Source organism: Urocampus carinirostris, chromosome 4, assembly GCF_059441175.1.
Source record: "Urocampus carinirostris isolate Australia breed hairy pipefish chromosome 4, RoL_Ucar_1.0, whole genome shotgun sequence".
Classification (NCBI taxonomy): Eukaryota; Metazoa; Chordata; class Actinopteri; order Syngnathiformes; family Syngnathidae; genus Urocampus; species Urocampus carinirostris.
The window spans coordinates 48466123-48479293 of NC_142352.1; the positions used below are offsets into that span (position 1 = coordinate 48466123).

Sequence of the window (13171 nt, forward strand, 5' to 3'; positions counted from 1 at the left end):
ATTCATCCATGTGTGTCTCCGGCGGCTGTGACATGTCGCTAGGAGACAGAACTGTAACATGAAGAGGGCAGATCACCTGCCTCAACTCTTTGATATTCAATGCATGACTACATACAATACACGCCTCCATGCATTCACTATACAGCTTACACATTGTGCCAACTGTTTCACAATGGGAGAACACGCACTACAACAAAAATGGGTGGCCTTTTTTGAAACTGACCTTGAATTTTTTAACAAATCAGAATACATGAGTTGGGAAGTCTCAAGCATTATGGTTGGAGTAAATGTCTACTGCTCAGAGCACAAGTATCCTTATGAGTCCAAATCATCATTGTCATTTCGAGCAAACAAGCACACAAAGCAGCTCTGTGTTTTGTAGTTGATTTCTTGGGGGTCAAATCAATTTATTATCCAACTCTGGAAAGGGCTTTCTCATGTGAAATTTCTGTACAAAATGATTTGTAGAAAAAAATGATAGAACTTATTTACACCTCTTTTGTTCAACGCAATACCTCACCCCCCTTTTCTTTGTTAAAAAAATGCAAGTAATCATTCAGCTTACTAGATGCACAATGTTCAGTCAACTAACTTCACTCTTATGTGTTCTAAATTCGTTCATTCAAATCTAAACCATTAACTAAAATAGAGGAACTACTTTCGAAGAGTTTCGTTAATTGTAAATTCACAATTAATATGGACATTTAATCTGCACATTTTGCGAAAACTAATGGATATCGAAATTTGTCTAACCTTTTTTTTTTTGCTTGCATTTGTCCTTTCACAGATTTTAGGTTGATTGATGAGACCAATTTGAACTACAAATTGTGCTACCCAGAAATAGCAGTGAATATGGATTCCCATGTTGTGACTGTTATCGGTGTTACAAAGGATCCAACTTGGCCAATACTCTGTATTCTTAAATAAGGTAGCTGCACCTTCAACACAAACTTTACGGATTGCCAACAGATTATGCGGACAAAAATCTTTGATGTTTAAAACAATATCTGTCTGGATGAATATTTTGCAGGGGGAAAGAACCCTATTATGTTGAACAATGCATGATTAAATTATGTTTGCAGAAGGCATTCCAATGCTTTATAACACATATAAATAAATAAATATAAACACCCATGTTGCTGACATAACTACCAATTTGTAGACTATGCTGTGGCTGCATTGTTGAGGTCCAACCGCCCCAAATACATAATCACATCTGAGCTCTTGAGCTCTTTTGTTTCTTTCAGCAGGTGCATAACACAACAATGTGAAACATTGCAGGCTGTTGCTTTCCTTTTTTCGCCAAACCTGCCCATATGCTGTAATTACACCTCACCACCCCCCAATGCCCTGCGGCAGCTATCCAATTTCGAAGCGCGGTACGACATAAGCAAACACAATGAACGTACCTCCATGGCAAGCGCTGCAGTCTGCTGGTCATAGTGGTTCAGAAGGTTGGGCATAAAGGTGGTGTTGTAAGGCAAGTCCTGGCACATTCTCAGTCGGATAGGCTCACAGCTGAACTCACTGTGGCTCCCAACGGCCTCCATGTGAATGGTCCCAGTTGGAGGAGCCACAAAAAAGAGGAGCAGGAAAATCGAGAAATGTAGAAAACCAACGGTTTGTCTGCAATACATGTTGGTAGTCTTGCAGTCTTTTATACATTCTTTTTTCAATGATTCCTGCATTGTCCAACAACAGAGAGGCCAGACGGTCAACTATCGCCTTGAACGTCACTGATAATGGGTTCAAGGCTTCTTTGCATTGGAGGCAAACCAATCCACTCTCTGTGGTGATTTCAAATGAAGAACCCCAGCTCTTAATAAGAGGCACATTATGGAGGAAGATGGAGCCCTCACTGATTGGCGCACCAAGACAAAGCAGCGCAAAAGAAGCCGCCTTTTGATTTCCACTATTTACTTTCAGCCTTCAGATTACATTGCTTGCTGCTACTGGCTCTCAGAGCATGTTGCCACATTATCCACCTCCTGGTTTATTCCATGATGAAAGTGAAGGAGAAAGAACAACTCCTCTGGTTTGACAGTCCCTCTTGTGTCCTCACCCTAGCCTACAGCAACACCTCCACAAAACACACAAAGACGCAAGAGCCATCTTCACCACCACCTCTGAACAAATTTTCTATATCTTCAAGGTCTATCGCATTCTGTCTTCTTCCAAGCAGGTCTAGAAATACACATGCAGACAGAAACACAAAGGGAGGGTCAATGATTAAACAAGATAAATGCGCATTGTGTGTGGTTACATTACTTGACCGGAAGAGTAATTATCAAAAGGAAATGTATTATTGTAATGATGTTTAACGCAATATGCAGGGGGACCTTCATTTGGTATGATTTGTATGCATTAGTAAGCTTCATAATATGCCTACATTTCTAAGTGATTTATTTTAGCATCTATATGAGGTTCTCAGAGCCAGTGCATATTTACCTGCAGTGCTGGTTCGTGAAATGTGATAAGTGCATAATAAATCAGATTTACAGTAGTTTTTTTTAAATCAGAGGTTCTCAATTTTTCCTGGGGACATGACTCCTGCAAAATAGCCAGGTACTCCTAACCAGTATTCATTAGGTATATTAATAAAAAAATAAATCATAAACTACAGTCTAAAAACAGAATTACATTTCAGTAAAACATTTTCAGATCTGCTACCGATCAATTTAAGCCAACATTCTGGCTTCTTTTGCTCTCAAACACGACAAAAACACCCCAACCCCCCAATTCTTTTTTTTCTTTTCTTTTTTTTAAATTGTTAATTTATTTATTTTTTTCAAACAAAACCATTTTCATGATTTTTATGAAAACAGAACACTTTTGGGGATTTACAACAAAATGAAAATTATTAATTTTGAGGGTGTGTTATTTTTTTATTTTTGTGGTTGAAAAAAAACAGGAGCAGGAGCAAAGAGGGGAAAATGTCAATAAAAACAAATGTGTTGATTTTAGTGATTATGTTGAACTACATTTCATACACACACACATATATATGTCTGGTGATCAAGTTAACGTAATTCAAATTTGAAGCATTTCTGTTACTATCAGTTTCTTGAATAAAACGTTTGAACAGGTGTATTGAACCAAGACGACCCTTTTCTTTTTCTAGTCAGACCTTTTATTCTTTGTTTTCATTTCCATTGAATTGTGAATTTGTATATTTTTGGACTGATAGTAAATTTGTTTCTGGGACGAACACGGAGAATAAAATGACAACAACTAAAATGTATATGCAAATCGTTTATTTTCAAATTATTACTACAGGTGCATCAAAGCACAAACCAAGTTACTTCATTGTCGGAGCCATTTACCGACCTGAACTCCCATCTACAGTCTCTATGATCACAATGTACTGTGCTGAACAACTGCCACTGTGAACATGCGCATATTCAGAATACAGTATATTTCCTTTTTTTGTTATCAATTTCCACATTTTTATCTTTTTAATTTGTTAGTCTTTTCTTGTTCAAGGAAAAAAGTATGAGCCTTGTTGCATGCATTTTTAGCCATAGATGACCTGCTGCATTCCCCCGACCCCCTCTAGACTGTCAACCCACCCAGTTCTCTTAAAATTCTATAAAAACACTCGGATAACGACAAAGGCCCTACATTCATTATTCCTAAAATACTAAGATTTTCTTCCATTATTTATCCCATGATTTTATTTTTGACCCCTTGTTGCATACTCCATTTAAGAGACACTGATTTGTAGCCTTCAGATAAGTTAATAGAAAAGACAGTACAGGTATATTACAGGAAAGATATTTAAAAGGACAATTGAGGGGACAGTTCGTAAAGTTAACTTTTGACAACAACAAAAATAAGTGAAGCAAGAATGTTCCCCAAACAGCTCCAAATAAAAGGCATTTGTACAGGTCCCATTTCTTTGTCTCACCAGTAGGCCAGTGGCAACATAGTCAAAAAAAAATCAATACGTACAGAACCATTTAGGGCATTCCCAGGCATGTTGTATATGGTTAGAATTCCGCAGATTTGAATGATACCAAGCATTAAAAAATAAAATCATATTTGCAGGCACTACAAGCATTTAAGTGATACAATGGCTGATATCTAAATACTTCATTAGGACCCAAGATCATTTTTGTATGTTGATACAGCAACACTTTTCCAAAGGGTCACCCAAATGGCAAAGCGTTGTCTTCTAAAGAGACCAAAATTATGCCGATTCTCCACAGGGTTCAAGTACAGATTCGGTTTGTTTGGGTGCACCTTTTTAGGCGTTCAAAAGTACCGTTTTATAGGGTTAAAAAAACCCAATGCATTTCACACCGCCCGCTCCAACGGCTGTCATGTTTGTGCAAGGTTGTCCGGGCAACACTTAATCCCGGCAGTTCGCACCATCGGAGTTTCTGACTAATTAAATATATCAAAATGGACGCGCCGTGAGCTTAATTAGCAGACACCTGCGACATGCAGCCTTCCGTAGACCTTTAAGCGTGAGGCAACTTGTCTAGTTAGCTACCTTTATGCTAATGACAACCCAAACCTCCGTCAAGGCTCAGACTGTCGCACACGTCCGAACGTAAACCTCGAGCGGTTTGGCTTGACGAGGTCGGAAATGGCGAACGCATCACTGCGTTTCCTTTTCGGACTCGGTTCCTCGCCAGTTAGACGAACAGCGCTCCCGTGGAAGCACATCAATCACGAGGGGGCGGCTGTCGCGTAAACGTGTCCCAGCCGCGGAAGAGATTGCTTGAAAAGGTGTTTGCAATGTCCAATTGAAATATTAACACTAGACAGATTTTACCTGGGAATTCGGCGTTTGAAAAAAGGTTCGAAGGCTTCGGTGGTTCCGTTCACTGCGCCGCTCCAGTCGTCCACCACTGTTCGCTTGCAGGCTGCAGCGCGTGGCGCGAGAGCGCGCAATCAACGCGAGCGCGCGCGCGCCCAATTGGTAGTGGACAGGTCATGTGCACACGCAGATGGAACAGATTTTTGGATTAACATTTTGGGATTTTTTTTTTCATTGAGCCGAGCCGAGACATGCGGAACGGTTCGTGTCTGATGAGGCACAGAGAGAACTACAGATACATGAACCAACATCTTGTCATTTTATTAAAAGAGCAAGCAAACAACTAATAAACAAACTGTAGGATAAGAAATTACGTTTTATGGTTTTACCTTAATGTAAGAATGAAGTATACTCGCTGCTCTTTTTTTTAAATAAAAGCATGGATAGGGAAAATGGTCTATGCCACAAGGGAAAATTACTGGATGGCTTGACTTGCAAATACTATCACTACAAGCAAGTGTAATGCGTGCCCCAGCACAGTAATATGTTACATACTGATCCTTTCAAATGAAAGCATAGATAGCTAATACTCCATTACGAAGAAAAAAAATCCATGCAACTACAAAAAAAAATGGCTGGATGGCTTGACTTGTTGTTAGCCAGCGAATACTATTAAATTATATTGTTTCGGGCTAAGGTGTGCACCCAATCATACTTCTTGGCATCTGCAAACGCACTACACTGTAATATGCTAAATTGTATTATGGGTAGGGCTGTCACGAATATGCAAATTTGTAAAATTGTGATTATTTTTCATATTCACGAATATTTTTCACATTCCTATTACCGTTATTTCCTTCCTCCCCGTCCCCTTTAGTAACTGTGTTTTAATAACATGCCTCCTTTTACTGTGTACCAGTCTTTGTTTTCAACGCCTAAGAACTTGAAGCAAAGAAAAGAGACTTTTGTCTGTCGCTGTTGGCTGTATTCACTTTAGATGTGTTGAAATCGTAAAACTTGAAGCTAAGCAAAAATACATTTACAGTATGTGCTCTGCTGCTATAATAACTTTAGGTGTGTGAGTTGGAATTAGAGTATTTTTTCCTCATGGTGCACCTCACATTTGCACTTAGTTCAAAAACGTTACTGACTAGTTGAGTAAAATACCTTACGACCTGTTACCTCACCTCTGCATTGTTCCTCAAAAGGTTTTAACCTAAAAGGCTGAAATCCTACACTGCTGTAGTTGTTTAAAAAAAGGAATGATTCCTTGACCATTAAATGGCTCTTCTTTATTAAGATTTACAGTACATGTAATATTGAGCTCATAATATTTTAGTATCAAATAATACAGATGTGAAAAAAATTGAAAATATATTCGTTAATCGTGATTATTTGTGTGGTCTCCAGAAATCCGCAATCGTTAAAGCTCTATGGAAGGGCACATTTTGAAACTATTAAAGCCACAGTGTGTAAAATTTGCCCACTAGATGGCACTGTGTTGTCAGGTGCAAGCAAGGGCCAGTGCCAAAGTGCACGGTCTAGTCTGGCGGCTAGATGCTGGACAAACAAGGCGGCGACCTAAGTGCGGATTCCAACATGTAAATGAAATACAAATTTCTGGCCCTATGACTTTTAAAAAAATTAACATTTGTATGATGGTTTATGTATTTTTGCCTATTATCAAAATCAAAGCATTTTTTTTATTTTTTTTACTGAATGAAAGTTTTTTGTACCACTAGGAGGAACTAAATATTTCACACTGTCCGTTAAAGGATATAAAAACATACATTATTATTTGCAACGCTTATCCTCAGTAGGGTCGCGGGGGATATAAAAACACATATAGCAAATTCAGAAACTTGTAATCTCAATTTTTTTTACGAAGAATGTCCAAAGATATTCAATGTGGGAACTATTGGTCACATGACACACATCAAGCATACACGTGTCCTAGCATTGCATTGTCAATAATTGCAACAGCTTCTGTTATTCTTGCCTTTAGCTCATCCACATGTTCTAAAATAGGGTGCACATAGACCAATCATCTCACAAATCCCCACCAAAACAAATTGCATGGTGTGAAATCTGGGTGGCCAGGACATGAGATTGTGATAATTCTACCCAGCGCTCCAATCCATCTGTCCGGCTGTGTTGTGTTCAGAAACTGTCGAGCCCTGGGGCCCCATCATGTTGGAAAATAAAGTCACAAGACTCTGGCTAACTCAATTTCTCCATTAATCAATTTGAACTTGTTCAATCACATCCTCTGAAGTTAAGGACGTCCCGCTATCTGTTATGAATTTACCATGCCATCTCACTATGGACTTCTTTGGCTTCTTTACAATTTTTTTTTTTGCAAAATGCACGTTGAACTACAGTCCATGATTCGTGTTTTGCAAATTCAATAACAAAAATGTGTTTTCTGTATGTGTGAACGCCATTAATGCGTCTGAAAATAATTTTAAAAAATCAATAGCCTTACAAAAATCTTAACTTCTAGCTTTGAAATGGCACAACTTTTATCTTACAATTATACATAGTGAAGGATATATGGGGACTTCGAATGTCCCACAGACTTTTGGAAGACCCTGTTTAATTTGAAAATTCTGCAATTTTGAAAAATAAAATCCTTAAATTGTAAAATTTAATGAGAAAGAACTTTACAACTGAATAATTATAAACATTTAATCCATGTTTAGTTTCATATTTCCATGATGGCAGGTGAGGCTTCTGTCAGCATGCCACTCTTTGAGCTTTTCAAAAGACACGTTCTTTTACCTTCATTTCCATTTTTTAATATTGAAAAAATACTTAAGATCACAGTGGTGTAACAAAAAATACACACAAATGGAAGTTTCCCTTTTTGAAATAAGGATTCTTTCATTTGTTTTCAATTATAAAATCCACATCAGTTCATCAATTCAAACATTACTACTTTTTAAAAACACATATCCTCTAAAATAATTGAACGCCATAGGTAGGGTCAAAGGTTCATAGAAATGTTTACAGGGCATTATTGTATTATTATCAACACACTTTTCCTTCATCCTTCTTAGAGCTTTTTCTAATTGAAAAGCTTATGTGGTAACGTGAAAGTGAGTTTGATGGCACGAGACCTCACAGACCGATCACTGAGTGATCGTATCAAGCAGCACAATGTCAATATTTATCCCGCACAGTCAGGATTAGTACTGCGTGCTATGATTCCCTTCCACACGATTGAGCACAGCACTAGATTAACCGTTTCATGGCTGATCTGATGTGATCCTTTCTGTCACTGTGATGCGAGCATGAGTGTGTGTGCGTGTTCTGTGAACGCTTGCCCCAATTCCCGGACATACTGCCCAACATCAAAATGTTCAGTCAAAGGAGTCACAAACAAGGTAAGCTAAATATAAAGAAAATATATACTTGTTCAGTCTGAAACAGTGATCGGCAACCTTTTCTGTACCACTGACTGGTTTAATGTCTATAAACTATTCTAGCGGCCTGATCTAATCAAAATATTATTAATATAAATAATAACAATAATAGAAATAAGCTCAAATCCACTGTGCATACACTAGACCAGGGGGTCGTGAACCTGTGGCTTGGGAGCCATATATGGCTCTTTTCATGAGTACATATGGCTAACTGATAAAATGCTTTCAGTGCAAATTTTATTTCAGCGTTTCAGTTCTGGTTAACACGATGTCGGGTTTGTGCGTGCATAGCTGAAAATACTCTAGTAGAGAGAGTTGTTTGGTCTAGGATATAAAGGGCACAGTTTTATCTACTGTTTACAGGTCTCACACGAACAGACCCCCTTTTGGCTGTACATTGCTAAAGAATCCTTTATATGGAAGCTCATTAATTTATGTACAGTATGTTCACTGTTAACACTTTATGTTTAAAAACTCACACAACAAACTGTAACCAAAACACGAAAACCCGCCAGCAAAGCATTTAGAGCAATGTGTCCTGTGCTGAAGGGAAATACATCCATAAACCTTTCATTAGCATTTTTTTTAGATATATTTACAAAAGACCTCGTCTTGCATCTCTTTCTGAAACCATTATCTATGGAAAAAAAATGAATGTCAAAATGAGCCTCAACGATCATAAGCAACCTTGAGAGAGAGACAAATTTAAAGTGGTATATTTGATGATATGGGACACAGGCTTTTGCATGATTAGTACAGTATTTGATGAATTTTATAAAATCACCACACGTCACAGAGAGAAATAAAATGCGCCGAAAATTTTACGTTTTTCTGGAGAGCGGGTTAGGTGGTTTTGCTAAATTTTGTGTTAAAATAGATGGTAGGGCTCTCTTTCTCTCAAAAAGAAAAATATTTTGCTTTCGTAGCTGTGTAAATCAAAAAGGTTTCCCTCCCCTCCACTAGACCCTGTGGGATGTAGATGACAAAGGAAAAGGTATTTGATTAATCTCCTCATCACACTTTTTTTACTGACGGTGCCGCATTGTACAACATTGTTTTGGCTGAACTCTTTCCTATAATGCTTCATTACACTTGGCACCGTAAGTAAAAATAAAACTAGATGGCAGCAGTGAGAGCGGACAATTCTTGCCACAAGTTCACTAGGGTTTTAGGTGTCTAAGAAAAGGGTATTGGGTTTCATCTCATCATCACACTATTTTATCATGGTGCCACATTGTACAATGTTTTTTTGGCTGGACACTATAATGCTCCATGAAAAAATTGTACAAAGTGACACTGCGAATAAAAATAGTGTGATGATGAAATAATTACTTTGTAATGGAGCATTAAGGAAAATAGTTCAGCTAAAACAACATTGTACAATATTGCACCGTGAGTACAAACGGTGTGATGATAAGGTAAAACCTAAAGCCTTTTCCTTTGACACCTGTACTCTAGTGAACTTGTGGCTAGGATTAGGCACTGGCTGTGGTTACTCTTAGGGATCATTTCAGACTCTAATGGCATGTGTTGATCTTTGATTTTTGCAATCCAGGGATGGAATAAGAGCTTACTCTGTCCACTCCACGCATCGGCCCGGTATTGCAGTACCTCCGGGAACGGAGCATTCGCAATGATCGCAGCAAGGCTTTAGGGCTAGGACGTTAGCTTGGCCTCTTGGCTGAGAGTAAGTGTCCCGGCTCCTAGGCTTTGTAGCGCATTATGAACTGACCGATAACGGATAATGGATAGTGAATAACGAAGATAGAACAATAACCCTTAAAAACCCCAAACCCCTCTCACTGCCGTGATTCCGGATCAATTGCCGTGGTATCCATTTTTGAGGATATGAGGTCAGCAATGATTGTTGACTGATTTGTCATTGCTAGGTCACGGTGACACCTACAGCTGTAACACCACAATGTGACGCACATTCAAACTTTGATTTTGTTTTTGTACAAAAAATAATTTGATAGAAAACACATTAAATCGGTATAAGCGAAAACAAAAACCTTTTTTTCTTTCTGTGCTACCAGTCACCAAATAACCCACGGCCTGGTAACAGTCTGTGACCCTGTTGTTGCTGACCACTCTTCTAAAAGATTTGTAAAATGCAATTGATTCTACACAGCGAACAAATTTAAGAAACAAAGACAGTACAAAACAACTTTGACACTAATAAAAATATACAACTGTCTCATATATATTGAAAAGCATGACATGATATTGCGTAAGAGAGTACTTCAGGGATCTCCAACCCCATTCAGGCTGAGAGCTACTTTTTGTTACTTATTAGTGCAAAGGGCACTCAGTTAATACGCATTTGTTAGATACTGTAACAACTTATCATGTTATTATTATGTTGTTACTACAACCCCTAGCAAAAAGTATAGAAACACCAGTCTTGGGCAAGCTCTCACGCAAAAATGTTATTCTGCAGAATAAACAAGAAAAAAATCGGAACGTCATTCCAAAGTGCAACATATTTGCATTCAGAAACACTAAAAGAAACTAAGAAACACATTGCAATGGTCAGTAAATGTTACTTTTATAGCGCAAGTGCAGGGGAATAAATATTGAATCACTCATTTCTGAGGAAAAAAATAAGGAATCATAAAATAAAAACAGAGAAAAAAAATAACAATCAAAACATATCACTAGTATTTAGTTTCAATGCAGGTTCATGACTCATTACTGAAGATAACCTTCATCCAGTCATCCACAGTCCATAAGTGCCTCTACTTAGCCTATTGCAGTCTTGTTCTTTTCTGTTAAAGCGTCAACGATGGTCTCCTTCTAGCTTTCTCGAATTCATATTAACAAGTGCAGGGCTCATTTAAGATATGACAGTAACTATAAATGTTGATTGGCACACCTCTCTCTGCCTCTCGCTTGGTGACCCAGGGACAGGGCGCGCGGTGGTGATGTGCGCACTAGAGGTGTAGCGCGCTTTGTGCGTACCTTACAGTCCAACCCTGCAGGCTTTCACTCCAGAATAATAAACAAACATAACCCCCCTCAATGAAAAACAATGATTTGTCCGCATTAGTGTAATGGGTGAAACTGAGATCTGGAGTGCACTACAAAGGCCAGGTCTGGCTCAATGGCAGTAGTATTGATGCGCAAGATGTCTTGTAAGTGAGAGTCCGATAGCTGTGTCCTCACGTGGCTCTTATTTAAGTTCATAACCAAGAATGTCTTCTCACACAAATACATCGACCCAAACAAGCTTAGCATTTTCTTACCAAATGCTCAAATCTCTGGAAACCTGTCCTTATTCAGCTGTCGGTAAAAGTTGGCGAGAGTAAGCTGCTGGCGCTGATCGCGGATCTCTGCGTCACAACGCAGCTCAATGACCTCCAGCTGCAAATGGTCTGGAACATCATCTGTGTCCACGGAGAAAGGTGAAGGAAAAAAAGAGTGATCTCCTTCTCGATTGCTCCAAAGTCCTGAAAGCGTTGTTTAAACTCTTCAGCCAGAGATGAAATATCTGACGCGTAACTCCTTGTTTGCACACTGACATTGCTCTGTGGGAATCTGGACAAGATTTCTTGCAGCGCTGGAAAGTGGGCAGTGCTGGGCTGGGTCGACGACAGGTGTCTTTTAAACAGTTGCAGCTTGATTCCAAAGGCCTTGACATGTGAATATAGTTGGCTTATAACTGCATCTGGTCCTTGGAGACTGGTGTTGAGGACATTAAGATGCCTTGTAATATCAACTAGAAACCCCAAATCAGCCAGCCAAATAGGGTCACTTAGTTCTCCCATAGGCTGTCCTTTTTCAGCCAAAAACTCACAGATTTCTTGCCTAAGTGAGTAGAAGCTCCATCCGTAATTATCCCACAAATTTTATTCCACGGGAGTTTCATGTTATCCACGGCAGCGCAAACAGAAGAGAATAAATCGGTTCCTCTTGTTTGGTTTTTCAGGCTCTGTTGGTCAAGTAGTTCTTCAGTAATATTCATTTTGTTGTCCACTCCTCTCAAAAAAATAAGTAACTGAGCAGTGTCAGAGGTGTCTGTGCTTTCGTCGCAAGCTAGTGAAAAAAAGTCAAAAGACAATTTGGAGTCAGAGGACCTTTCCTCTGACTCCAAATTGTCTTTTGATGTCCGATGACACCTCCTCAAACCTGCGCGCCACAGTGTTCATGCCAGGCAGACTTTGGCAAACTCTTGCTACTTCTCTGGACAGATATTTTTTTACCATTGTCATTACACAGTCTTTGATAAATTCACCCTCGGTGAAAGGTTTGCAATACTTTGCGATCAGCGCTTCTACTTCGTAACTAGCCTTTTAGCATTCTTGTTTGACCCTAGAGCTTCTATAAAATATTGCTGCTGTGACATTAAGCTAGCTTCAAGATATTTCAGTTTCTCGCTGCGTTCAGTACCTGTGATCTTGTCATATGCGTCAGCATGTTTTGTTTGGTAATGTCGCTTCACATTGAACTCTTTAAAAACAGCCACTGTCTCTTTACAAATGAGGCAGACACAGTTGTCACGTATTTCAGTGAAGAAATAATCTAATTTCCACCCATCCTTGAACCGTCGGCCCTCACAGTCAACTTTTCTCATTTTGTTAATTGCCGCCGTTTTAGAAAATTGGGGGGCCTCACATATAAATTTGCTGTTCCTATTTGAGCCTCTAGATGGCAGCATTAGAACATGCAGGTAACAGCGCTGCTGCTCAATGTATTACCGGTACATAATTCTACACGCGGGCCAGGTGTTATTGATTTTATGACGGAGGCTGCAGGCCAGGTGAAAATTGACCACGGGCCGCATTTGGCCCCCGGGCCGGACTTTGGTCATGTCTGGTTTAGGCGATTTTGCACAGTTCTGTCACAAACATTGACTCCAACTTCCTCCCATTTCCTCTCCATTTGTTTTGTCGTGCATTTTCTGTTCTCAAGATATATGACCTTTAGTAGTTTGTCTTGACGCCTACATGTCTTGGCCTGCCAGTACACTTGACTTTAACAA

At 39.1% G+C, this 13171-nt stretch overlaps 1 protein-coding gene across 1 annotated transcript in view; it reads right to left on the reverse strand.

Annotated features, from left to right (window-relative positions):
• LOC148368057 (frizzled-3-like) overlaps positions 1-4932 on the reverse strand; it is a 35681-nt gene extending 30749 nt beyond the window's left edge. Inside the window, exons 1-2 of the mRNA XM_088334767.1 lie at positions 4781-4932; positions 1410-2184 (exon numbers count right to left, since the gene is read on the reverse strand). Coding sequence (XP_088190893.1) covers positions 1410-1688 — 279 coding nt within the window. The 5' untranslated portion in view covers positions 1689-2184; positions 4781-4932. The remainder of the gene's footprint in view (positions 1-1409; positions 2185-4780) is intronic.
• Positions 4933-13171: the final 8239 nt, after the last annotated feature.